Genomic DNA, 25,076 nt, shown 5'->3' with positions numbered 1-25,076 from the left:
GAGAGGCCCCGGCCGTTATCTCGCATTCCTGGCCGGGGTGGCCGTGCCTCACCGGGCTAATTATGGGCATGCGGCGGCGGGCGCACGGCCGGCCCCCTCCCCTGGGGACCTGGGCGCTGGGGACAGGGGCTTGGTGGCACCAGCACGGTGACATGGCCTCGCTCAGCTCGGCTGCCACGTACCGCGCCGAGCGCATCAGCACCTACAGCCAGGGGCACCCAGAGCCCCGCTTCGAGGGGGAGCGGTACCGCTACGACGCCTTCGGGTACCCAGGTATGGGGTGTGTGTGGGGGGGACCCCGAGCTGTACCCGCCTGTCCTGAGCCCTGGCCCTGCCCCCTGAGCACCCCAAGGTTCTCTGGAGAGTCCTGCACACCCCCCAAGTCCCTTCACGTCCCCCCTCCCCCCAAGTGCCCCTCAAGGTCCCCAGGCATTCCATCCCAGCAATGTCCCAAAAAAAACAGCAGCCCCCCCCAGCCTTCTCCCCCCAAATTTTCCTGTCCATCCCCTGTGTCCCCACCTGTCCCCAGTCCACCCATGCCCCCCCAGACCCTCCCACAGCCTTTGGGTGCCCCCAGGCCACCCCATACCCCCCTGCCCCATATATCTGGGGTGCCCAGCTCCCCGTGCAGCCCTCCCAATGTCTCCAACCCCCAGTGCCACCCACCACCCCCAGCCCCCAAAAGTGTCCCCAGCCTCTCCTGCACCCCCAGTGCCCTTGATACCCCTGAATGCTATGCCCCCCCCCACCTGGCCGACCCCCATGACCGGTCCCCGCAGGGTCCCCGGGGGCCATGTACCCCTGCAGCCTAGGCCCCTGGGTGCGGGCCCAGGGGGACACCTACCAGGTGGTGGCCGACGTCAGCCAGTATGAGCCCCCCGACATCGTGGTGACCACCTCCAACGGCCACGTCGCCATCCGGGCCGAGAAGGTGAGGAGCTGGGGGGCAGCCCCCGTACCCCAAACACAGCCCCCCACTGCCTGGGGTGGGGGACAAGCCCCAGCTCTGCCCCGTGGTGCCCATCTCCCATGGGGGGAACTGGGAGCAAGCCACTGGGGGAACTGGGAACTGGCCTCGCTGAGAGTGGGGAAACTGGGAGTGGCCACTGGGGTAATGGGGGAACTGGAAACAACACTGTTGTAAGACTGGGGCAACTGGGAGCTGCTCCCTGGTGGGGTGGCTGGGAATCACCCACACTTGCACTGGGGTAACTGGAAGTGACCACAATGCATGGCTATGGTGTGTGCTGTGCTGTGCTGTGCCATACTGTGCCACACCGTGCCGTACTTTGCCGTAGTGTGCCGTACCATGCCGTACTGCGCCGCACTGTGCCGCACCATGCCAAACTGTGCCGTACTGTGCCGCACCTTGCCATACTGTGCCACACTATGCCGTACTTTGCCATACTGTGCCATACTGTACCGCACCGTGCCATACCATGCCATACTGTGCTGTACTTAGCCATACTGTGCTGCACCATACCAAACTGTGCCACACCATGCCATACAGTGCTGCACCTTACCATACTGTGCCAAACTGCCGCACTGTGCCAAACTGTGCCGCACCATGCCGTACTTTGCCATACTGTGCCGCACCGTGCCAAACTGTGCCGTACTGTGCCGCACCATGCCGTACTGTGCCGCGCTGTGCCGTACTGTGCCACGCCATGCCACACTGTGCCGTAATGTGCCACACAGTGCCATACCATGCCACACCATGCCATACTTTGCCATAATGTGCCACACCATGCCATACTGTGCCACACCGTGCCATACTTTGCCATACTGTGCCGTACTGTGCCAAACTGTGCCGTACTGTGCCACGCCATGCCGTACTGTGCCGCACTTTGCCATACTGTGCCGCACTGTGCCGCACTGTGCCGTACTGTGCCACGCCATGCCGCACTGTGCCATAATGTGCCATACCATGCCGTACTGTGCCAAACTGTGTCACACTATGCCATACTTTGCCATACTGTGCCACGCCATGCCATACTGTGCCACACCGTGCCATATTGTGCCGCACCATGCCAAACTCTGCCGCACTGTGCCGCACCATGCCGTACTTTGCCATACTGTGCCGCGCCACGCCGTACTGTGCCACGCCATGCCGCACTGTGCCGTAATGTGCCACACCATGCCATATTGTGCCATACTTTGCCAAACTGTGCCGCACTGTGCCAAACTGTGCCACGCCATGCCGTACAGTGCCGCACTTTGCCGTACTGTGCCGCACTGTACCAAACTGTGTTGCACTATGTCATACTTTGCCATACTGTGCCACACTGTGCCATGCCATGCCATACTGTGCCGCACCATGCCAAACTCTGCCGCACTGTGCCGCACCATGCCGTACTTTGCCATACTGTGCCGCACCATGCCACGCCATGCCGCACTGTGCCGTAATGTGCCAAACTGTGCCGCACTATGCCATACTTTGCCATACTGTGCCACGCCATGCCATACTGTGCCACACTTTGCCATACTGTGCCACACCATGCCAAACTGTGCCGCACTGTGCCGCACCATGCCGCGCTGTGCCGCGCTGTGCCGCACTGTGCCGCGCTGTGCCGTACCATGCCGTACTTTGCCATAATGTGCCGCGCTGTGCCGCGCTGTGCCGCGCTGTGCCGTACCATGCTGGCACCACTTCCCCGCAGGTGGCTGAGGACGGCACCGTGTGTGACACTTTCACCCACCAGTGTCGGCTGCCTGAGGACACGGACCCGCTGTCGGTGAGCTGTGCCCTCACCGAGGCCGGCATGCTGCTCATCACTGCCCGGCGCCGCACTGGCACCCGCCCCGGTGAGCCCCCGCAGCCGCTGTACCGCAGCGAGGCCACGCTGGGAGCAGGGCCGGTGCGAGGACAGTGATGGCAACCCTGGGCCATGCCGGGGGGAGGCTTGGCCAGTGCCAATGTGCTGTGGTGTGGTTGCTCTGTTTATAAAGTCCTTTTATTAAATTAATATAAAAATCTCTGTATTTACATGGGGGTGATGCAGCGAGGCTGTGGCTGTGCCCAGGGGGGCACCGGGGCTGGGGGGGGTGGAGGTAGCGATGTGGGGAGCCCCAGGAGCTGGTTGGGAAGGTGGGGGGAGGTGTGGGCAGGCCGGGGGGGCACCTGGCCACCCCTGGTGCCGGGTCGAGGGCACCCACCCTACGCCGGGACCCGGTGCGGGCATCCCCCGGCACCTGCGGGGGACAGGGGGGGACCCTGCAGCGCCCACCCCCGGCGCACGAGTGGGGGACGCGGGGGGTGGCGGCGGTGGTGGTGGGGTATCCGGCGTCGCCGTCACTTGTCGGTGTCACCGTCGTCGGGCCCAGCCTCGCGGGGCATGGGGTGGTGCTGGTGGCGGTCCCAGAGCTGGCACAGGTCGGTGGTGTCAGGCTCGGGCGCGCTGGTGCTGCTGCGGCGGCGGAAACTGGCGAGTGGCGGCACCACCTTCACCCCCTTGGCCGTCAGCGAGCCCTCGATGGCCTTGCGGAGCTGCGGGCACCCCGATTCCATCAGTGGGTGAGTAGAGAGCCCCCCAACCCCTCCGATACAGCCCCCCTGTGGCTCCTCACCTCCTTGAGGGACACCATGCCCACCAGGCGCCCGATGCTGGTGACGTAGGCGTGGTTGAGGCCCAGCAGCGAGAAGATGGTGTGGGTCTGCGGGGAGACGGGGGGGGGTCAGAGTTTGGGGAGGGCACCGGGGGGGCGACGGGTGCACACCAAGGGGGGACGCAGGCACACCTTGTGCAGCGAGGTGCGCTCCACCAGCTGGAAGGGCGCGGGGTCGATCTGGGCGCTGCCGAAATCCACGGGCTGGTCCAGCTGCCGCTCCTCCCACGCCAGGATCTGGGGTGGGGGGACCACGCCGTGGGGCACAGCAACCCCAAAACCTCCGCCCCTCCCCATCACGGGGCCGTGGGGCTGTAGGGGTGCCCCCCCCACCCTCCCCATTTGGGGCACCGGGGGTCTCACCTCTGCCGGCGTCATCCGGTCCCCCGCGTCCATGTCCTCCTGTGGGAGAGGTGGGGGTGAGTGGGGTTGGCCAAGGGTATTGGGATCGACCAAGCCCGGCTTGTGATTGGTGGAGAGAAGGCGGGCTGGGCCATGATTGGCTAAGGAAAGCGGCTGGGATTGGCCGGGGGGATCCCCGTCGCGCTACGATTCGCCAAGCGGATTTGGGATCAAGAGTGATCACGCCCTGATTGGCCGAGCGGAAATCAGGGCAGGCTGAGATTGGCTGTGTAGATTTGGGCCAAATGGGATTGGCCAAGCAGAATCGTGCCGGGCTCCTGATTGGTTGAGAAGATCCAGGCTGGCCCCTGATTGGCTGAGAGGAGCCACGCCCTGCCTGCAGCTTACCGTGATGGAAATGCGGACGTGCTTGGCCTTGCGAGGGGCCGTGCCCTGCGCCTGGCACCACGCGGGAGAGACGGCGGCGTTAGGGGGGCACCACAGGGAGGGGCCGGTCGGGAGGGGAGGGGATGGATGGGTTGGGTTGGGATGGGATAGGATAGGTTAGGTTGGGTTGGATAGGTTGGGTTGTGATGGAATAAGTTAGGTTGGGTTGAGATGGATGGGTTGGGATGGGATGGGATAGGTTAGGTTGGGTTGAGATGGATGGGTTGGGTTTGGATGGGATGGGATGGGATAGGTTAGGTTGGGTTGAGATGGATGGGTTGGGTTTGGATGGATGGGTTGGGTTGGGTTGGGATGGGATATGTTAGATTGGGTTGAGATGGATGGGTTGGATTGGGATGGGACAGGTTAGGCTGGGTTGAGAGGGATGGGTTGGGTTGGGATGGGATAGGTTAGGTTGGGTTGAGATGGATGGGTTGGGTTTGGATGGGATGGGATGGGATAGGTTAGGTTGGGTTGAGATGGATGGGTTGGGTTTGGATGGGATGGGATGGGATAGGTTAGGTTGGGTTGAGATGGATGGGTTGGGTTGTGATGGAATAGGTTAGGTTGGGTAGGATGAGATGGGATGGGATGGGATAGATATGTTGGGATGGATGGGATGGGATGGGCAGGAACAGGCAGGGATAGGCAGGGTGGGAAGGTTCAAGTAGGATTGAGAAAGAATGGGATGGGAAAGGTCAACTGGGGACGGAGAGCGATGGGACGGGCAGGAACAAGTGCTCACCTCAGCAGGCTCCGCAGCGGTGTTGGCACAGAAGAGGCTCTTGAGGGCGATGCCGGAGGTGTCGGCAGTGCCGGCTGCAGGCGGGCAGAGGGGTCAGCATGGGGACATGGGGGGGGTGGGGGGGTCCCGTGGTGGGCGCAGGGCACGGACTCACCCGGGGGGCTGTTGGTGGGGGCGCTGGGCACCCGCTTCAGCGCTGGCTTCAGGGGCTTGCGGGAGCCACTGCGCGTGGGGGCGAAGGACGAGGCTTCAGTGTTGATCTGCAAGAAGGAAGGGACGGGGTCAGGGGACGCGGGCACCCTGGTGGGGGCACCCCAGGGTGGCCTCCCCCACAGCCCCCTCACCTGGAAGCAGACGCTGGCTTCGGAGAGCCGGTGCCCGTCCTCGAAGCTTGCCCGTGCCCTCTGCCGCAGGGCCTGGAGCCGGCGCTGGGGATGGAGCTGCTGGCTCAGCAGGGCCCCCACCTGCTCCCGCTCGATGGAGCCCAGCAGGATCATGGACTCTGCCGGCAGAGAGGGGACAAATGGTGAAGGGGACGGTGCCGCGGGGACCCCGGGGACGTGCCGGAGCTGCCCCTGCCCACCACTCACCAGCCGAATCCACCAGCGCCAGGCTCTTCATCTTGGTGCTGTGCAGGACCTGCTGCAGGTCCCGGTACTTGCAGTTGAGGGAGACGTAGGGGATGTCCCGCACCATGATGTCCTCCACCCGCACGTTGTATTTCCTGCCCGGGGCAGGCACGGTGGCCTCAGCGTGGCAGCCACATCGTGCCACTGCCCTCCTTCCCCTGCCCCGTGGCAGGGCTGGCTGGGGACGTGGGGACACGGCGGGGTGGCACTCACTCGTGGTGCCCCCAGCCCAGCTCGGGGAGGTAGGGCAGCTTCTTGATGCGGATGATGCTGTCGTAGAGCGAGGGCTGGAGGCTCTGGGCCACGGCGTTGGCCAGGATGACGGCGATCATGACGGGGAGGATGTGCGAGATCTGTCCCGTCAGCTCGAAGACGATGACGGCCGTGGACACCGTGTGGGTGACAGCGCCCGACAGCGCGGCCGCCCCTGCGCCCGCGCGCGTCCCCGGGAGACACAGGGGCAGCCGTCAGGTGCCCGCCTGCCTGCCCGCGGGGCCATGTCCCGCACCCCTGGGACACCCTTGGGACATCCCCGATGGCAGGGCTCACCCAGAACCCCAGCAGCTCCCTTAGAGCACCCCCGAGCAGCGGCACGCGGTGTCCCCAGCGCGGTGCTTACCCACCACGGCGTAGCCCCCCGGCACGATGCGGTAGGTGTTGCTGTCGGTGTGGATGCCGTCGGGGAACCAGGCTGCCATGCTCTCCCCCACCAGCCGCCCGAAAGCTGCCCCTGCCCAACAAAAAGGGGCTGGAGGGGGCCGTGGGGACCTGACCCCTCTCCTGCCCCCAAATGTGCTGTGGGACACCCACGGAGGGGGCCCCAGGGCTCTCACCGATGACGAAGACGGGCATGAAGGCTCCGCAGGGCACCGGGATGGTGGTGGCCAGGGCTGACATCCAGAACTGTGCAGGGGACACGGGCACACGTCAGTGGCCCCCCCACGGCCTGGCTCTCCCCCAGCCATGGAGCAGGATGCGGGCACGGCCCCGTGCTGTGGGGCAGCCACCTCCTCCCAGGGGCACCCCGCCAGCACCTCCCCGGGGGCACCTCGGTGGCTCTTGGCCAAGATCTCTTTGGCAGCACGATGGTGGCACCACGCCACCACCTTGGTGGCCACCCCGTGCCTCCTGGTAGCACCTCGGTGGCAAGCATCCAGCACCTCCTCGGTGGCATCCAGGAGTCACCTCCTGCACCACCACCACCCCTACCAGTGCCTGCTGGTGGCAGCCGGGGGCCGGCCGGGGCCAGCTGGGGCAGGACGCACCCACCTTCATGAGGATGAAGACGACGAGGGTGACGAAGACGTTGGAGCGGGGATTGCGCCAGGCCTCCAGGATGCCGATGTACTCGAACTCATCGCTGGGCTCCCGCTTGGACCACGTCTGGTTGTCGAACAGCGTCACCAGCGTGTCCTTCTGGGTGAGCTGGGGAGGTGCAGGGGTGAGCCGGGGGTGCTGCTGGTGGCCCACAGGGCCAGCAGTTTGCCCCCAGCCCCGTTGTGGCTACCTGTCCGGCCATGAACTGTCCGAAGCCGGGCGGGAAGGTCAGCGTGGAGATGAGCAGTGTCACCAGCGCGGGGAACAGCAGGCGCCTGGCGGGGTGGCACAGGAGGGGGTGACACCGGTGCAGCCCCAGCCCTGCCACCCCGGAGGGGACGGTCACTCCGAACTGGTGGTGGGGACAAGGAGGCACCTACTTCTTCATCAGGAAGCGGTTGATGGTCTTCTGGCGGCGCATGAACTGCACGATCTTGCGGTTGAGGTAGACGAAGAGCGCGCCCCCGAAGCCGCTGGCGATCCTGGGGGTGAACCAGGGGTGAGCGCCCGCGTCCCGCTGCCACCCCGGGGACATGGGGACAGGGACGTGGGGACAGGAACGTGGGATGGGGCGGCCACACTCACCCGATGACGGCGAAGGCGGGCAGCTCCTGCAGGTCGAAGGGGAAGTCGAGGCGGAATCGGGTTTTGAAGAGCGCAGTGATGGTCTCTGGGGGCACGGCGGGGGTCAGCGGGGCCGGGTGGATGACCCCGGTGCCCCCCAGCCTCCCACCCCGCAGGAGGTACCTTCGTCCTTGATCCAGACAGCCAGCACGCGGAAGATGAAGGCGCTGAAGGTGGCGGCGAAGAACCCGCGCCAGTAGTTGCGGACGGCAAAGAAGGTGGAGGTGACCTCAATGCTGAACAGGACGCCTGGCACCGGGGAGGGGGGGAAGGACGAGAGGGGAGGGAGGCGAAAGCCAGGCAGAGCCCAGGCTCCTGGCATGCTTCCCGCATCCCTCCCCGAGCCCCACGGCCACGCTGCGGGTCACGGGCTTCCTCGGCAAAGCGCACGGCCAGTCCCCGGCTGTCCGCACCGGGGTGCGAGCAAGAGGGCAGTGCGGGGACGTGAGCAGGCACGGGCAGGGGGTGGGCGGCAGCCGGCTCTGGGGCTGGGGGCACACGCAGACGGACGGACAGACAGGTGGATGGACGGGGCGGCTCAGCACGCACGGGGCAAGGCAAGAGTTAGACACGGCACCAACCTACGGGCAGGGCTCAGCGGGGCCGGAGCGGGGAGCTCCCTGGAGCGCAGCGCGGCGGGGGAGAGGACGAGACGAGACGTTACACCTCCGGGAGCACGGCGCCTCTCCTCCCTTCCTCCTCCGCCCCGCGGGCACCCCGTCTAGCGGCACTGCCTCTCCCATGCCAGCTGGCCCCCGAGGGGCAGGTCCCTGTCCCCCCCCCCGGCAGCGAGGGGTGCTTGGAGCAGGGTCCTGCTGGCCTCTCCGCGAGGACCCGGGAGCACGGGTGGGATGTGCGGGCGGGGGGGACCCTACCTCCGATGGGGGCGGCGAAGCAGCAGCCCACACCGACGGCGCAGGCGGCCGCCAGCATTTCGGTGTTCCTCGCCTCGTTCTGCGGGTGGGAATTGGGTCAGGGGGTGCTGCCCCCCCTCTCGCCTCCCCCCAGCCCCTGCCCGTCTGCCCACTCACCTCATAGATGCCCCCAAAGAAGGAGAGGAAGCGGCTGAGCAGGGCTGCGCACATGCTGGCGATGTGGACAAAGGGGCCCTGAGGGGACACAACAAGGGGGGATCAGTTTGGTGCCCCCACCCTGCCCGCCACCCGCCACAACGCCGGGCAGTGCCCTCACCTCCTTGCCCAGGGGCATGCCGCTGCCCAGGGCGCACGTCAGCCCGATCACCTTGGCCACGAAGGTCTTGAGGGTGAGGTACTCCTTCAGCACGACCCCACGCAGGATGGTCTTCATCTCGGGGATCCCTGAGCCTGGTGCCGTGGGGACAGCCCTGACCCACAGCCCTGGGGGGGGGCTTGGAAGACCCTCAGGACCCCCAACCCTATAGCCCAGGACACCCAGGTTGCTCGCAACACAGGAGGGGAGACCCCGGCACCTTACCCACAGCCTGGGGGGCGAGGATCTGGGTGAAGCCAGCCGAGAAGGTGATGAGCACGGTGGGGTAGGTGACCCAGGCCAGGTACTGCAGCAGCACGTTGGTGTCCAGGCCCCCGTACATCCACTTCTGGGCTACGGGCGCAGCAGGCGAGACGGGTCGCGGGTGGCAGGGGACGTGGCACAGCCCCACGGCACGGCCACCCCACGGACCCCCTCCAGGGGAGCCCACCACCCACCGGTGCCCGCTCACCTTGGAGGCAGGTGGCGATGGCGAAGTCCATGGCCCAGCTCACCAGCGCCATGACCAGCCCCAGGAGGATGAGGAAGACCCAGTCCTCGCCCACCCTGGCGAGGAAGAACTGCTGGCACCGCACGGCGCAGCCTGTGGGCACAGGGCAGGCTCAGGGCTGGGCGCCCCGGGGATGGGCACACGGGGGGGGAGCACGCGTGCAGGGACACAGCTTGGCCCCGCGCCGCTCGCACAAGTGCTGCCCCCTTGGCACGGCCCCAGGAGGAGCGGCGGGGCCCCCCCATCCCTGCTATTTTGGGCCATTGTGTCCCCGCTGCCCGGCGGGCAGGTGGCATTGTCCTCGGCGCCAGTGTCCCATGACAGCAGGAGAAACCCTACCCGCGGTGCCCAGAGCCGCGTGAAGCCGCACGGTCACCGTGTGCCCCCCCCTCCTCCTTCCCCGTGCCCCCCTCACCGCAGCGGGGGGCGCAGCGGCCCTGGCTGTACTCCAGCAGCTCGGAGGGGCGGCGTGCCTGCGGGGTGCCATCGTCCCCCTGCTCCTGCTGCAGCCGCAGCCGGGCTGCCTCATCCTTGGCGAAGGTGCCCAGGTCCTGCGTGTAGCGCCCGTACATCTGGGGGGAAGGGAAGGAGAGGGGATAAGTTTTGGGGAGGGTGGCTGGGTGTGGGAACTGAGGCAGGGGAGCAGCGAGCACCGTGGTACCCCATGGGGAAAGGGGTGGAAAATGTGGTTTTTCTTTTGGGGGGGGAGGCACAGAAGGGGCTGGGTGGATCACGGCACGCAGGGATCGATCGCGATTGTTTCGCCCACGTGCTGAGCGCGGGTACCTGGCCCCGCTGGTACCAGTCCCCGGCCCTGCCCAGGTGCCCTGGACACTGGGATGGGCGGGTGGTGGGTGGAGAAGATCCCCCGGTGCCAGCAGCACGGCCAGGCTGCCTGGGCGATTCTCTGAGGGCTGATATTGGGGTTGTGCTCGCACCTCCCCTTGGCACCCTTAGAAACATGTTTGGGGCCCCGAAACAGGAGGGCAGCGTGGGGCAGGGCGCAGCCCCAGCACCGGCCACGGGCAAGGAGGAAATTTGGGAGCAAGGGGGTGCGGGGCAAACAGGGGCACCGTGCCCACATGGGGGACACCCCCTCCTCCTCGGGTGGCACGTGGCACGTGGCCTGGCCCCGGGCAGCGCCCCCCGTGCCAGCCGGGAGCTCTTTGTGCCCGTCCTCCCCGCCGAGCTGGGGGCACTCGTCCCGCGTGAGCGGGCACTGCCAAGGGCTCGGTTGCTTGGTTTCCGCCTCGCTCCCCCCTGGCACGACCTGAATGCCAAGCGCCAGAGCTTGGCCCGGCACAAAGGGAGGCTTCAGGGCCGCGGGGGCCCCTGCCAGGCTCCCACGTCGGGGCGACGTGAGCCCCATGCCGATGGCGAGCCCACCCGCCGTGCCGCACGTGGCCACCCCGCAGCCCCCAGCCCGGCACCGTGCCCGGCGGAGGGGCCCCGGCACGGGTGGGCACCGCGCTCGGCACGTGGGCAGCACGGCCCCGGCTGCCACCGGTGATGCCCGACCCCGCTCGTGCGCCCCAGGGCACGTGGCAGCTCCCGTGGGGATGGTGTGGGGGTGAGCTCCTCGTGGGGCATCGCTCCCCGCCCTGCCTCCTGCCCAGGTCCCTCTGGCACGGAGCAGAAAGCAGCCAGAGCGGCGCCGGGTGGATTCTCTGCTGTCTGATACCCGGGCTGAGCTCAGCGCTGGGGGGGAGAAAGGGAGGGGACACGTGTCCATCGCTAACCCTCCTGGCACGGATCGTGCCCTGAACTCCTGCTCCGCACGGGGCTCGGCGGGTCCTTGGCCCTAGGGGAATGTGCCGGGGGTGGAGGTGGCGGAGACGCCAGCTCGGCCTCCTCGGGGCCGGATTCAGCATCGCCTGCCAGAGGAGGACCCCAGCCCCGCACGGGGCCCGGCGTTCAAAGGCTCCCTTCGGGCCAGGCTTGTTTCCTCTGGAAGAACAAACGGCCCCGCTCCCGAGGAGCGCTGTCGGCCTGCCAAGCGCCCGCCTCCCCCCGGCCTCGCCGCCCCCCCAAGCTGGGACCGGGGCACCCCCAGGCCAGCTCCACTCCCGGTGCTGGGGGCTGGCACGCTGCCCACCAGTTATTGGGGTCCCTGGCGGGGTGCCCCTATAGCTGCGAGGGGTCTAGCCTGGCTGGGAGGGGGGTTGCTCCCCTTTGACCCCCATCTGCAGCCAACCCCGCTTGTAACGGGGCGATGGGAGCCAAGGGGCTGTGCCGCCCCGTGCCGCAGCCCCACGGGCACAGCCTGGGGTCCCCCGGGGTGCCCCGTGGCAGGGCCTGGCAGCCCCGGCTGCTGGCGAGAGCCGGCGGTGGGTTCTGCCTTCCTCCTCCTCCTCCTCCTCCCGCCCGGGTTATTTTTCCACAAAGGCCTTTTGAAACACAAACAGCCCCGGGACTCCGGCCTCCGCCGCGAAGCAGCTGAACAATCACAGTGCCGGGCGGGCAGGGAGCGGGCACGGGGGGGGCCTGGCGGGGGGCACACGGGGACACAGGCGCAGGCCGAGGCCAGTATTTTGGGACCGGGCTGCCCCCACTGCAGGCACGAGCCGTGCCGAGCCCCTCTGGCCGTGCCAGCCCTCGCTGCCCGCTGCGCCCGGGCGATGCGGCGCACAGGGCGGGTGCTGGCAGAGGCTCTGCAGTGTCCCCGTGCCACCCCGTCCCATGGCAGCCGGGGCACTGAGCCCCCTGGAAGGGGTGGGGGCATTTAAAGGGGGAGCGGGGTGCCCTGGGGTGGCAGCCAGGGGGACAGAGAGAGGCTGGGGGGGGATCCGTGTCACGCTGCCTGTCTGAGCCGGGCTCTAATCGCCCTGAGCGGCTCCGCGGCGAACAAGGGCAGTTTGTCGAGCTTAATCCTCCCCCCCAGAGGCCCTCTGCTTGCCTGGCATGCGGGGGGCACAGGGGCTGGCACGGACCCTGGGCACCCCTAGCACTGCCGGGGGCATTCCCACAGGCACCCACCCCGCACGTCCCACGCAGCGCGGGGTCCCCAGGGCGGGCACAACGTGGGGGCACGGGGCAGACACGGGGTTGTCCCCGGGGCTGGCAGGCTCCGGACAGAGCCCGAGCCTCTCGGCAGGTGCCGGCAGGAGCCGGAGGTGCTAGGGGAGGGCTGGGCACCCGCCCTGCTGCCTGGCACGGGGGTGGCTTCCAAAAGCCAGGCACGAGGCCACGGCACAGGCGCCCGTCCCCAGCCTCGCCCGCGTGGGCGAGCCGCGGGCGGCTTCGGGAGCCTCTCTGCAGCCCCGAGGCCGTGGGGATGGGCACCCCGGGGTGCCCAGGGCGTGGGTGCCTCCCCGCCTTGAGGAGAACAGGGCAAAGTCTGCCGGCACCATGTGAGGCTGCCCTGGTGCCAGCCGCGTGCCAGCGTGCCTCTCCCCTCCTGCGCTGCCCACGGGCTCCTTGGCACCGCGGTGCCGGCTGCGGACACGGCACCGGGGGGGGGTCAATATGGTGCTGGGGGGGAGAAAGGGGCAGCCCCACGGCTCCCGTTGGATGGAGCAGAGCCAGAGCATGGATCAGGGGGATGCCACGCAGCCAGACCCCACAGGGAATGGGGTGGGGACCACGGGGACCCTGGATAAAGGTGCCTGGGAGGACGACGCGTGCCTGGCGCAGCAGGAGCACGACACCACACACCAGCCCTGCTGCATGCAGCCAGCTCAGGCTCCCTGCAAACCCCCAGAGCTGTGGGCACGGGTGCCCAGTGGCAGCTCAGCCCCTTCCCTGCCCGCCTCCCCTGCCCTGCCTGCCTGCAGGCCTTTGCCAGGGCAAAGTACCCGTTTGCCGAGCCGCCCCGGGCGCTGGCCCAAGCAGGGGCCGGGGAGAAGCCACCTTTGGCCGGGATGTCAGAGGGCTGCGGGCAGCGCAGGGGGCTGCGGCACGGCGGGGAGGGAGCCCACCGCGGGGCAGCTGGGCACCGGGGGGGTTAGCAGGGAGACTGAGGAGGGGACGGAGTCGTAAACACGGGGCTAAGGTTGCAGGCGGGGGAGATACGCTATCTGTGGGGCAGAGGGCTGGGGCCGGGTGGAGCACTAGGGGGGGTAAAGGGTGCCGGCTGGCGGGGAGGCGCCCCCGGAGGGGCCCTGGGGGTGGGCGTCACCCCCCTGCACGGTGAGGGCTTGCTGGGGAGGGGGGTGATGGTGGAAGCGTGCCCAAGGGTCCTGCCGCGGGGCTGGGGTCTCCAACGGGCTCCCCGAGCACCAGGAGGCTGTAGGGCGGCACCAAGCATCCCCCCCCGCCCTCGCGCCCTGCCCAGCCACAGGTGGTCCCAAACACTCCGGGAGAGGAGAGAGGGCGTAGGAAAACGCATGGAGGGGAAAGCACAGGTGATACTGGCCCTGCCACCCCGAGCACAGCTCCCTGGGGGTGGGGACACCCCCCTCAACCCCACCACCCCCTCCCCGAGCCGTGCTGCTGCCCCCGGTGCCCCCGCCGTGCCCGGTGCCCCCCGCGGTGCGCCCGGTGCCCGGTGCGGGCTGCGCTCACCAGGGTCTGCTCGTACTGCAGCGCCCGCTGCTCCGCGCTCTCGGTGGCCATGGTGCCGGTGCTGCCGCTGCTCCTGGCCGTGCCGGTGCCGGTGCCGGTGCCGGTGCCCGCGGCAGCAGCGGCTCCTCCCGGGCCGTGCGGGGCGGGCCCCGGGGCACTGCCCGGGGGAGGTTCCCGGCCGCGCTCCGCCTCCGCCGCCGGCACCCGGCACCGGCACCGGGGAACGGGGAGTGCGCAAGGGGCTGGGGGGCTCTGCCCTGCGCGGGGGCGGCCGGGGGGCACTCGGAGCCCCCCGGGCTGGGGTGACACTGGTGACCCCCGCTGAGGGCCGAGCGCTGCTGTCCGTGGGCACGGGGAGCCGCAGGGGGCTGGCAGTGCTCTCCCCAACCCTGCTGAGGGGTGGGGGCGGCTGGGTGGGAGCAGAGGGGGCAGCGCTGGGGGCACAGAGCTGGGGTGCAGCCCCCAGCCCCATGGGGGGTCGGGGTTGTGGAGCAGAGAGCCCCCGTGCCTTGGCATCGCCAGGGATGAAGCAGGGGGACTGGGGATGCCCGCGCGTTGGAGGCACCTCGGGGAGCCCTCGGAGGCACCCATAGTGCAGGGAGCACGTCCTTACCGCGGCACCGCTCAGCGCCCCGGCGATGCCAGCCCGGGGAGGGGATCCTGGACTCCTCTCTTCGCTGCCAGACCCGCTGGGCAGCAGCAGCTCAGCGCTCTCCGGAGAGCTGCGCGGGCACAGCTGGGCACCGGCGCTCCTGGGGCGATGCGCTCGGGCATGGCACGCCGGCTGCTGTCCCTCCGGGGCCACCAACACCTCCGTCCCCCCGCCACAACGGGCTCAGGGGCGGCCAGGATAGTTGGCAGGGCCGAGCTCTCCCTGGTCCCCGTGGCACCGCATGGCACGCTCGGCAGGGACGGAGCTGTGGGACCAGTAACGGGCTGGTCCTCGCTGCCCGGCTGCCCCCTTCTGCTCTAAGGCTGGCACCCTGAGCGCTGGGTGACGATGGCCGGGGCGGGCACTGGGCTTTGCTGGGCTGGAAGGGGTCATTGCCGGGCACTTTGTGGCAGGGAGGGGATGGAATGGACGCTCTGCTCATTGCTGCCCCGCGCACGGAGTCCCCTCCTGGCTCGTCAGCTCCTGGCACTGCCCCGCGGCAACTGGGACGCGCATCCGGAGGGGAGCCCCGTGCCAGGCCTCGCGCTCTGCCCGCTGCCACCAGCGTGCCACCGCTATGCCACAAGGTCACCATGGGTGCTGCCACCCTGCTGGCCAGGGCACGGGGCCTGGGACACCCAGCTCAGCACGTGCCAGCCCCGTATACCCCGGTGCCACCTTCCCACTGCCCTACCCACATCCCAGTCCAGCCTAGTGTCACCCCTGTGCAGTCCCCACTTCTCACCATGGCAGTGCTGTGCTGATATCACCCCGTGCTCCGTCCCCAAAGCCCCATGTCCCCAAACAGATGGCACACGTGCCCCCAAACCCAACAACCCCGGGGCTGGGGACTGTAGGACACACACAGAACTCGACGCCTGCCGCTGCCAGAATGACACGGAGGGGCCGGGGGGGGGCAATATCTCTGTTTTTAATAAATACATCGGGACCCCCATCCCCATAAATTACATGACGAGTCCAGCCGAGCCGGGACGGGCGCAGCGAGACGGGGGCAGGAGGGATTTTACACTATGTACAAGGCGGGCACGGTGCCCGCTGCGCCCGCTGGCGGTGGGGCTCACGGAGAGGGGGGGCGCTGGGTGCCCTGACCCCCCCCAGCCCTGCCGCTGCCTGCCGGGGGGAGCGGGCAGGGCAGCCCTGGCACCGCGGCCGTGCCGGGAGGGGGTGCCCAGGCTGGGGGCTGGCCCCTGCCCCCCAATCCTTGCTCCTCTGCGCCCCGTCCCCCCAGGGGGGGGCCCCAGGGGCTCCTCGGGACCACCCGGCATCACTGCGTGCTCGCCCCGCTCCGGGCAGCAGTCACTGCTTAGCGGCTCCACGCCTCGGCCGGGGCATCGTGCACCTTCTCCGGGGGGGTGTCCGGAGCTGCGGGGGGAAAACGGGGCTGAAAGAGGGGCAGGGAGGGTGCACAGAGGGGTCCTGGCTGGGGCTCGGCCCCCAAGGGGGGCGCACGGAGCGCGGGCTCACCGCGGCACTTGGCGCAGCAGGGGTTGTCCCTCCTGGCGGGGCTGGCGCAGGCGGCCGGCGGGCACTCCTGGCGCTGGCAGTGCGTCTCCCCTGACTGCGGGGTGGGGAATGGGGCTGAGCCACCGGGGGCCCTCGGTGCCAGCCCCAAGCTCCTCTCCCACCCATCCCCGAAGCGCTCAGGCTGGCGCGGGGGCAACCTCTGCGCCCCCGGTGCTGCCCGCGGGCTGGCACACTCACCACACACCAGCACAGGATGCACTTCATCTCCCCGAAGGGTGGCACCGAGGGGTGCCAGCTCTCGTTGTTGAGGTACCAGCGGCGCCCGAAGCGGCAGGCGCGGGGCCCGTCCGCCTGCATGCTGTCAGCCAGCTCGGGGACGCTCTTCTCAGGGGCTGCGGGAGAGGGCACGGGGAGGATGAACACCCACGGGGTGGCACTGGGGACACCGGCGAGGGCAGGAGGGGGCTGCAGGTACCTGGGCACTGCTTGCAGCAGTCGGAGGGGCTGGCTCGCACCGGGTTGGCACAGGTGAGGCGGGGGCACTGCACCTTCTCACAGTGCACTTCGCCCGTGGTGCCCTGCGGGGAGCGTGCGGGGCTCACGGGGGCACCAGCACCAGGTGCTGCCCCTGCTCTGCTTCGAGCTCCCCCTCCCAGCAGCTCCCAGCACCCATGGGTGGCTCTGCAGGGTGGGGGCTCGCGCTCACCTTGCAGGTGCAAATGGCACACTTGATGAGGCCGAAGGGGGGCACAACGGGGTGCCAGCGGGTGCCCGAGCCTCGCCACGTCTTGTCCCCGTCGAAGTAGCAGCCTGCGGGAGGTGGGCACGGCGTCTGTGGGATGGCCGGGGGGGGGCAGGGAGGCCGGGGCTGCCCCTCACCCGGTGCCCCTGGGACTCACCCTCGCTGCTGTCCCGTGCCCGCTCCAGCTTCAGCTCCTCCTGCTCCGTCTTCTTCTCTGCAAGGACGAGGGAGGGCATGAGGGGACACTAAGGGTGCCAGCGGGGGAGGAATGGAGAGGGACCACCCCACCTTGTACCCCTGGAGCTCTAGCTTCACCCACACCCCCCACTTCTCCTCCAGCACCCCCCCCCGGAGCCCCCTGCCCCCCCATCACCTTCGCAGACGGGGCAGCATAGCTCCTCGGGGTGCACCTGGCGGCTGCAGTTGAGGGGCTGGCACAAGATGGGGTCACAGATCACCGTGCGCTTCTGGGGACAGCAGGGACGTGGCTCATGAAAAGGGGGGGGCCACACCGACGGGTGCTGCCCCCCAGCTCACACCCCCCAACCCGTACCTGGCAGCTGCAGATGGAGCACTTCTTGTCGTAGTCGGGTGCCCAGCGGGTGCCGTGCGCCCGGTGCTGCCCCTCGAAGAAGCAGGAGTTGGGGTCCTTCTTCAGCTGCTCCGCGTCCCTGGCCTTGGAGCCCTCGGAGAGCTCGGCCTCCCCCGGCGCCAGGCGGGCCCCCCCTGCCTGGCACCGGTTGGGGATGTGCACCTGGGGGGCAGGAGGGTTGGCACCGAGGGGGACCCCACGGGCACGCCACGCCAGGCTGCTGGCACTGTCCCCATCCTGTCCCCTTCCCAGCCCACCCCAGGCAGTGTCACGCAGCCCAGGACCCTGCCATCACCCCAGGGGGTGACAGGGACGCACGGGGGGGACCTACCCAGCCCCGCATCTCCCCTCGAGGGTGGGCTTTGGTGCTGACTTGCAGGAAAGCGGTGCCCTGGGCCAGGTGCTGCAGGAGATCGGCGTCCAGATCCTTCACCACCCCCTGAGCCTGCGGGGGCCAGAGGGACGCGGGGAGGTGAGGGCTGCCCCGAGCCCTGAAGCAGCACACAGGGGGGGGTCCCAGCCGCGTGCCCACCTCACCTCGGTGCCGTAGAAGCCCTTGAGCAGCCGCTTGTGCTGGTGTGGCCGGGCACCCAGCTCGCCCAGCTCGGCCACGCCGTGCAGGTGGGCACTGACGGTGCCATCGGCCGGGCGGCCCAGCCCCGCCACGGCGATCTCGTAGTGCAGGTGGCAGTGCTCGTCCAGAGACAGCCAGGCGTGCCCCCCGGCCCCGCTGCCCACCGGGGGGGACACCAGCTGCCCCGCCAGCGGCACCGGCATCTCTGCGCACAGACAGGGGCGGTGGGAGCTGGTGGTAAAGGGGGGGGGGGATGCTCCGCCACCCCCCTGCCACCGCGCCCTGGGTACCTGTGTAGCGAGCCAGGAGCCCGCTGTAGGGCAGGGAGATGACCTGGCCCCGCAGCTCGCCCTCCGCCCAGTCCTTGGTGGCCACGTTGAGGAAGAGCTCGTTCTGCAGCAGCATGTGGGCGTCGCGGGCGCTGGGGCCCTGCCAGGAGCCCTGGGCCTGACACAAGGGGGAAAAGCACCCGGGTGGGGACAGGGACACCCCGCATGAGCCTCCCCCTTGTCCCTATTGCCACCCCCGTGCCGCCAGCACTCACCAGCCCGTCCTTGTAGCTGGGCGTCATGTCGAAGAGCACGTTCCTCTTGTTCTTCCTCCGCGGTTTGGTCTCCAGCGTGACGCCCACCACCTCGCTGGCCGTGCCCACCACCCGCACCTGCGGGCAGGGCGCCGAGGGGCAGCAGCGGGGGCACCCCCGGGGCGCGGAGGCGCACCTCCAGCGTGGTGCCCGTGCCCCTTACCTGGTACTGCAGCGTGCCGTTCTCGTGCAGAGCCAGCTTGGCCGAGCCCACGGCCCCCGTCTTGGTCGGCAGCAAGGCGTCCGCCCCGCACAGCACGCTCTGGATGGCTTGAACCCGGGGAGAGAGGAGCGAGGAGGGGGTGGGGGTGAGGCTGGGGAGGGGGGCACAGCCGCCCCCTGCGCCCCAGGGTGCCCCGTGCTCACTGTCACAGCCGCGGCGGGCGGTGATGGTGCCGGCCAGCTGGCGCGCGTGCCGGCCCTCCGTCTCGGCCACGATGCGGAGCTGCCCCTGCACCAGCCACTGCAGCTCGCGGGCAGACAGCTCGCTCAGCACCTCGGCGAAGTCGGGGTCCTGGAGGAGAGGAGAAGGGGGTGTGTGGGGTGGAGGCACAGTGCCGCGGCTCAGCCCTGGCCCCGGGGCTAGGGTGGGGACGGCCGTACCTCCACGGTGATGTTGGCACGGACCTCCCGCAGCGTCCGGCCCTGGTGCAGGATGCGGACCCGCAGCGGCACCCAGGGGGATTCTGGGCAGGGCAGGGCAGGGCAGAGAGCTGAGCCCCAAACCCCCCCCTCTGCCCCCCCTGCTTCCCAACGGCGACACCCCACATCCTCGCTGCATGCCCCGACCCCTGCCCACAGCTTGGCCCACACTATTCCCCCCTTACACCCCCCATCCTTGTACAACCCCCCTCCACGGCCCCCCTCCTGACCCCCACGCCCCATGCACCCCAGCCCCTCACTCCTGCCCCAAATTCCCCCCCAAAACCTGCGCACACCCCAGCTCACACCCAGCCCCTGCGCACGCCTGTCCCCACACCACGCACAGCCCCTGCACCCATCCTGACCCCACAGAGGCCACCCCACACCCCCCCTGCGTCCCCCACCCTGCAGGGTGCCCGTGCCCACCCTCACCCCCGGCGCCGGGCTCCAGCAGCCCGCGGGCCATGAGGATGAAGTGCAGGTTGTTCTCGGTGTCACTCAGCGTCAGCATGGCCATGCCCCCGGCTCCCAGGTGCGCGGGGTCCGAGGAGGTCAGGATGGCACCGAAGGTCTCTGAGCGGGGAGAGGGGGCGTGAGGGGCACCCCGCCGGGCACCCGCTCGGGGGTGGGGGGCACGTGGGGGGCCCAGCCTTACCCGCAAAGAGCGCCCGGTGCTTGAGGATGTGCCCGTGGACCTCCCCGGAGGGCTGCGCGCGGGTGACGAGGGAGACGCGGAGCTGCTCCCCGCGCAGCAGCTGCACGTTGGCCTTGGACACCGTGCGCCACATCCCGCAGAGCTGCGGGCGAATAAAGGCTAGTTAGGGGTCAGGGGCACCCTGCTGCCAGGTGTGGGGGGGCACAATCGGGTTGTTTTACCCCCCCGTGCCCTCCTGCCCCTCTCACCATGCCGTCCTCGGGGGCTGCGCTCTTCTGCACGGGGTGCTCGAACAGCACGTTGCCCTCGGGGTCGCTGAAACGCACCCGGCTCGGCCTCCCCAGCCTGCGGGCACCGAGGGGGTGAGCAGAGACCCCCCCTCACCCCCTGGCTCCCTTCCCTTGGGCACCAGCACCCGGGGTGGCCCAAAGCTGGCCTGGGTCCCCTGGGGTCCCCCTGCCCCGGAGCGCAGCCGGGCTGGCACCGCGCAGGAGGGGGTCCCCGCTGGGGAAGACGGTGGGGCCGGACCCGCGGGGAGCCGAGCGGTCGGCCTGGCTGTAAATTAGGAGCATTTTCGGCTCCGTTTGGCTCCCCCGGTCGGAGCTGGAAATTAGTCACCACTTTACTATGCAAAAGGGGCCTGGAAGCGAGGAAGAGCAGAAGAAACCGGAGCGGGAAGGAGGGAGGGAAAGAGAGAGGAGAGGAGAGGAGAGGAGAGGCTCAGCCGCCGCCAGCGGGCAGCCGGGGAGGGCACGGCGGGGACTGGGGGGCTCCGTTGGCAGCGCCCTGCCAGTGCCCGCCAGCTGGGGCATGGGGCTGCACGGCGCCTCTGCCCCGCTGTGCCCACGTCCCCCAGCTCTGGAGCCGGTCCCGGTGCCGTTTGTTTGCGCTCCAGCCCTGGAGGCAAAGGGGTGAGGCCGTGCCGGCGCCACGCCGAAATGCCGGCTGCCCGCAAGCACCGCCGGACCCCCGGCACGTCGCCCCCCTCCCCAAATCTCTCCCCACCACCACCACAACAAGGCGAGGCCGTGACAGCACAGGGAGTGTCCAGAGGGGGGGAAACTGAGGCACGAGCACACCTGCACCCCGTGTTTCGGGGACTCACCGCTCGTAGCTGATGGAGAAGAGCAGGTAGGAGCGCAGGAGGGTGAAGCGAGCCTTGGCCACCGCGCTGGACGTGGGGTGCCACGGCTCGGGGCCGCTCGTCAGCAGGGCCACGAACTCTGGGGGGGGGGAAAGGTGCTCGTGGAGGGAGCGTGGGGACGTCCCGTGTCCCCGCTGCCTGTCCCAGGGCTCACCTGTGCGGGCGTCGTCGCGGGCCAGGCCCTCGGAGCTGAGGTAGGAGCGGTCGTTGTAGGGCTTGTCCAGCTCGTCCTCCTTGTCCTGGAAGTACTCGAAGGTGTCGAAGGGGGGCTCGGCGCTCTTCTCCGGGGGGCCTGGCAAGGCTGGCATAGCAAGGCACAGCGGGGAGGTGATTGCAGCAGGCTGCTTGCGGTAAAACTGAATCCCCCCCCTCCCAAAATAAAGCCAAAACCAGGGCTGTGCGCTGGGGGCACGCTGGGTTCAGCCCCGTGCGCCCCTGCCCAGCACCTCGTGGGCATCCCGAGGGCACAGACAACCCCAAAAACAAGCATCCCCTTCCTGAGGGGGGTGAGGGGGTGCACAGCGTCCCCTCTCCCGGGTGCCCAGCGCCCTGTGGGGGCTGCGCTCACCTTTGGGGCAGGTGTGGCAGCAGTGCCCGGGCAGCAGCGTGGCGCGGGGGCAGGCGGGCACGGGGCAGTCCTGCTTCATGTTCTTGCAGTTCACTTTTCCTGCTGCCTTCCCTCGGTGGTTCCTCTGCTGGGGGGAGGGGGGGCAGAGCCGTGCCAAGCCGTGCCAGGGATGTGGGCGACCCAACCACCGAAATTCCCCTCGGGTGGCACATTCAGGGCACCAGCGCTCCCCCGGCACAGCCCGGCTCCCCCAGCCCATCTGGAGCCCCCCCCCGGACACCTTGCGCAGCCCCCAGCTGCCTGTACCGCAGCCAAGCCCCCCCTGCTCCCCCCCCCCCCCCAGCCCCCAGCCCCCTGCCCAGCTGTGCGCGGCCCCTCCAGCCTCGGGGGGCTGCTGGAGGGGGGGCCGGGGGCCGTCCTGAGGAGGGGAAGGAGAACGAAGCCTGATCCTTTAAGCCCCCCCCCTCCCCTTCTCCTCCCCGCTGCCCCCGGGGGGGGGGGGGGGACACCCAGGTGTCAGGCCGGCTGGAGGAATCCCTGCTCGCTTTCCATGGGGTGGGCGGAGAGGAGGGGGGGGGGAGCTACGGGGCTGAAGGGGGCGATCCCCCCCCAGCTCCCAGCCCCCTCCCCAGCAGGGCCCCGTGCCGGGGGGGTCTCCGCCGTGTGCGGCGCGGCGCGGGGGGGCTCTCACCGGCTCGCAGTGGCAGATCACGCAGCGCATCACCCCGAAGGGCTCCCCCAGGTCCGGGTGCCACGTCTCGTCCAGCGCGTAGAAATGCCCCCCGAAGGCGCAGCCTGCGGAGACAACACCCCCCAAAAAAAATTGACAACCCCCCCCACCACCCAAAAAAAAACCAAAAAACCAAAAAACAAGTCACCTCCGGGCCGCGGGCACCCCCCTGCCGCAGCCCCGCGGGGCGGACAGCGGCCGGCACCGCCCCACCGTGCCCGCTCCCCGCGCCCCCCAGCACGGGGGTCCCGGCGGAGACCCGGCACCGGGTGTTGGGGGGTGGGGGGGGGACAGAGAGCGGCCCCTTGGGGTGCAGGAAAAAGGGGGTGCACGAAGGGGGGAGCACGGAGGGGGTGCGAGGAGAGGGGTGGCTCGGAGAGGGGTGGCTTGGAGAGGGGGTGCCTGCGCCGGGGGCGCACGGGAAAGGGGGTGTGGAGGAAAAGGGGCGCACGGAGGGGGTCCTACCTGCCGCCCCCCCGGGGGGCAGCGGCTCGGTGTCGGGCCGGATGGGCAGGGCGAGCTTGGGGCGGGCGGCGCGGGCGGGCAGGGCGAGCAGGGCGAGCAGCAGCAGCAGCGGGGCGGCGCGCATGGTGCCGGCCGGCCGGGGGAACCGGGGGGCCGGGGGCGGGGAGGGGGGGCCGGCCGCTGCCTGCCGCTGCCGCCGCCACCGCCTCTGCCCGGCTGCCGGCCCCGGCCCCGCTTTATAGGCGGCGGCATGGGCAAGCGGGAGCTGCGAGCCCTGTGCAAACAAAGGGCCGCTAATGAGGCGCAGGCAGCGGCCGGCCGGGGGGGACGCGCCCCCGCTGCGCTTTGCGCACCCCCCCCCCTCCTCTACCCCAGCCCAGCCGCCTCCTCTCCCCCTCTTCGCACATCCCCGGCCCCGGGTCGTTCTGGGGCACGCCGGGGGCTGTAGGTGGTCCCGGGGGGATTGGGGTGACGCCTGGTGTGGGTGTTTTGGGGAGACCCCCCCCTCTGTTTGCCACCCACCCCCCGAGGCACGGGGTACCCCTGGGCATGGGGCAGCCCTGGGAACCCCCCCCATCCATTGACCCCTTCCCCGGGTATGGGGTACCTGGGGGATGCCATCACCCCCATGGCATGCTGGGGACCCCCCCGATCCACCCAACACCCCCCAGGACAGTGTAGGACAACCCCTTCCCCCGGGATTTTGGGGTATCCCTAGGCACTGGGCATGCTGGGTGCGCCCCTATCCATATGCCCCCCTCCCCCGGGACGTGTGGCCCCTGGGAACCCACCCACAGCCCCCTTGGCATTTGCAGGGCACCCCCATTACAATGCTCCCCCCCCCAATATTCTCCCCTGGCATGGGGCATCTGTGGGCAAGGGACATCCCGGGGCCCCCCAAATCCACTCCGTCCCCTCCCAGGCTGCTTGGGACCCCCGGGGACATGGGGGCACTGCAGGGCACCATCCATCTGCACGCACCCCCTGAAGCCCACCCCCAGGGCACACAGACCCCCACCCACTCCATGTTGTCCCCTAAACCCCCCCTGCACCCGCAGAGCCCCAGCAACACGCACCCCACAACTTGTGCCCTCGGCATCCCCAAATCCCTCCGGCTGCTGCTGGGCACAGGAAGGTCCCGGAGCGGGACCCCAGCACCCTGCCCATCGGTGGCAGAGGCTGGGGGGGGACAGGAGCCCGGATCTTTGGGGTCCTTGGCCCAGGGAGGGCAGTGGGGACGTGGGGTGGAGGCTGCTCTTCGCCCCCATGTGCCCGGGCTGGCGAGGGCGGTGGCGGGCAGGTAGCAGACACCATGGAAAGGCCTGGGGAGACAGCGTCCAGCTGGGGAAACCGAGGCACGGGGAGCGTCTGGGGGGGCGTGGGGGGCAGGGGATGGGGGCGCCGGGTGCCACCCGTGTCCCCCCGCCGAGGGAGGGGAGCCGGGTGCCGGGTGCGTGGCGGGCAGGGGAGGGGGAGGCGGGCGTGGAGGGGAGGAGGGGGAAGTGCGGGGCTGCCAAAATCAACTCTCGGCGGTACAAACACCCGGCCAGCTGCACGGTGTAGCCAGGGAAACACGGCACAGCTGGAGCACAACAGGCCCCTACCTCCCCACAAGGCTCCTCCTGGGCCTCCCCCCAAACCCGGTGAGCGGCTGGGGGGGGGCTGCAGCCCCCAGCCCCCTGCCCCTGCTGTCAGGGTGCCCCATCCGCAGCTCGCCCACGGCCTCCCCGTCCCCTTTCCCACCCCAGCTCGTTGCTCCCCTGTCTCCCGCTGTGCCGGGCACCTCTCCGGGGGGGGGACGTGGGGGCACGGCCATGCCCAGGAGCTGCCCCGTGGCAGGAGCTGGCCCTGGCACGAGGCCGCGAGGAGCAGCTGGGTTTCCCCGCTGGGACATCCCGCTGGCACCCCAGGGGCTGGGACACCGCCAGGGTTCCCGTGCATCCCGCGGGCACGCCGTGCCCACAACGCCCTGCCACGCTCGCCGGGCCCTTCTGCGAGCGGGGACCGTGCCTGGCAGCCTGGCACCCCCGTCCCCGTGCCCTCCCCGCTATCCCCAGCGGTGCCACCGACCTGTCCCCACTCCTCTCTCCCGGCGTCCCCGCTGGCCCGGGATCCGGCGGCAGGGGAGGGCTGGGGGCTGCGCGGCCGTGCCAGCGTCACCGCCCGGTGCCCGCAGCGGCGGCCCAGGGGGACGGCGGGGAGCGAGCGGGGCCGAGCGGGGAGGAGGCGGGCGATGGCTCCCGGCCTCCCCGCCGGTGCCAGGAATCCGGCGCTGGCTCCGCGCACCCAG

General features: G+C 69.8%; 3 protein-coding genes across 8 annotated transcripts; 1 reads left to right on the top strand and 2 right to left on the bottom strand.

Moving 5' to 3' along the window:
* Positions 1-64: 64 nt before the first annotated feature.
* Positions 65-2,976, top strand: LOC119717721 (heat shock protein beta-7-like). Its single transcript, XM_038183700.2, has 3 exons — positions 65-273; positions 780-931; positions 2,661-2,976. The coding sequence occupies exons 1-3, from the start codon at positions 69-71 to the stop codon at positions 2,871-2,873; spliced, it is 570 nt and encodes a 189-aa protein (XP_038039628.2). The 5' UTR covers positions 65-68; the 3' UTR covers positions 2,874-2,976.
* On the bottom strand, positions 2,937-14,096 carry CLCN2 (chloride voltage-gated channel 2). 2 transcript variants are annotated; one of them, XM_038183696.2, is made up of 24 exons: positions 13,955-14,096; positions 9,867-10,023; positions 9,413-9,544; positions 9,166-9,294; positions 8,902-9,035; positions 8,742-8,819; positions 8,586-8,664; positions 7,834-7,959; positions 7,672-7,756; positions 7,467-7,568; positions 7,277-7,361; positions 7,039-7,194; positions 6,603-6,672; positions 6,389-6,499; positions 5,983-6,196; positions 5,731-5,864; positions 5,485-5,642; positions 5,295-5,400; positions 5,141-5,214; positions 4,357-4,407; positions 3,970-4,008; positions 3,739-3,843; positions 3,568-3,654; positions 2,937-3,487 (listed from the first exon to the last, which is right to left on the bottom strand). In XM_038183696.2, the coding sequence occupies exons 1-24, from the start codon at positions 14,003-14,005 to the stop codon at positions 3,293-3,295; spliced, it is 2,658 nt and encodes an 885-aa protein (XP_038039624.1). In that variant the 5' UTR covers positions 14,006-14,096; the 3' UTR covers positions 2,937-3,292. The 2 variants fall into 2 exon arrangements, with proteins under 2 accessions (XP_038039624.1, XP_038039625.1); XM_038183697.2 differs by lacking the exon at positions 4,357-4,407.
* Positions 14,097-15,518: 1,422 nt separating this feature from the next.
* On the bottom strand, positions 15,519-25,076 carry CHRD (chordin). 5 transcript variants are annotated; one of them, XM_038183693.2, is made up of 25 exons: positions 24,857-25,076; positions 23,863-24,108; positions 22,787-23,060; positions 22,283-22,386; positions 21,592-21,718; positions 21,178-21,324; positions 20,985-21,102; positions 20,128-20,224; positions 19,880-20,021; positions 19,651-19,797; positions 19,186-19,268; positions 18,949-19,096; positions 18,746-18,852; positions 18,544-18,660; positions 18,290-18,446; positions 17,963-18,204; positions 17,757-17,870; positions 17,387-17,587; positions 17,207-17,300; positions 16,991-17,047; positions 16,798-16,901; positions 16,567-16,669; positions 16,329-16,483; positions 16,092-16,185; positions 15,519-15,989 (listed from the first exon to the last, which is right to left on the bottom strand). In XM_038183693.2, exons 2-25 carry the CDS (start codon positions 24,052-24,054, stop codon positions 15,931-15,933), a joined length of 3,183 nt encoding a protein of 1,060 aa, XP_038039621.1. In that variant the 5' UTR covers positions 24,055-24,108; positions 24,857-25,076; the 3' UTR covers positions 15,519-15,930. The 5 variants fall into 5 exon arrangements, with proteins under 5 accessions (XP_038039621.1, XP_038039623.1, XP_038039622.1 ...); XM_038183695.2 differs by having other exon boundaries at positions 19,657-19,797; XM_038183694.2 differs by having other exon boundaries at positions 21,592-21,715.

The sequence above is a fragment of the Anas platyrhynchos genome, chromosome 9 (assembly GCF_047663525.1).
Source record: "Anas platyrhynchos isolate ZD024472 breed Pekin duck chromosome 9, IASCAAS_PekinDuck_T2T, whole genome shotgun sequence".
Taxonomy (NCBI): domain Eukaryota; kingdom Metazoa; phylum Chordata; class Aves; order Anseriformes; family Anatidae; genus Anas; species Anas platyrhynchos.
This window is presented reverse-complemented; position numbering and strand designations above follow the sequence as displayed.

Excerpts from the sequence above, each read along its gene's own strand:
- CLCN2 (XM_038183696.2), bottom strand. The coding sequence starts at position 14,005 with ATGGCCACCGAGAGCGCGGAGCAGCGGGCGCTGCAGTACGAGCAGACC. Across the intron at positions 9,545-9,866 it reads CCGCTGCGCCCCCCGCTGCG|GCTGCGCCGTGCGGTGCCAG; the intron begins GTGAGGGGGGCA and ends CTGTGCCCACAG. Across the intron at positions 3,655-3,738 it reads AGCGCACCTCGCTGCACAAG|ACCCACACCATCTTCTCGCT; the intron begins GTGTGCCTGCGT and ends GTCTCCCCGCAG.
- LOC119717721 (XM_038183700.2), top strand. The coding sequence starts at position 69 with ATGCGGCGGCGGGCGCACGGCCGGCCCCCTCCCCTGGGGACCTGGGCG. Across the intron at positions 274-779 it reads CGACGCCTTCGGGTACCCAG|GGTCCCCGGGGGCCATGTAC; the intron begins GTATGGGGTGTG and ends CGGTCCCCGCAG. Across the intron at positions 932-2,660 it reads TCGCCATCCGGGCCGAGAAG|GTGGCTGAGGACGGCACCGT; the intron begins GTGAGGAGCTGG and ends ACTTCCCCGCAG.
- CHRD (XM_038183693.2), bottom strand. The coding sequence starts at position 24,054 with ATGGGGGCGAAGAGCAGCCTCCACCCCACGTCCCCACTGCCCTCCCTG. Across the intron at positions 20,022-20,127 it reads CAGCCCCCGAGGACGGCATG|CTCTGCGGGATGTGGCGCAC; the intron begins GTGAGAGGGGCA and ends ATTCGCCCGCAG. Across the intron at positions 17,048-17,206 it reads ATGCTGCCCCGTCTGCGAAG|AGAAGAAGACGGAGCAGGAG; the intron begins GTGATGGGGGGG and ends TCGTCCTTGCAG.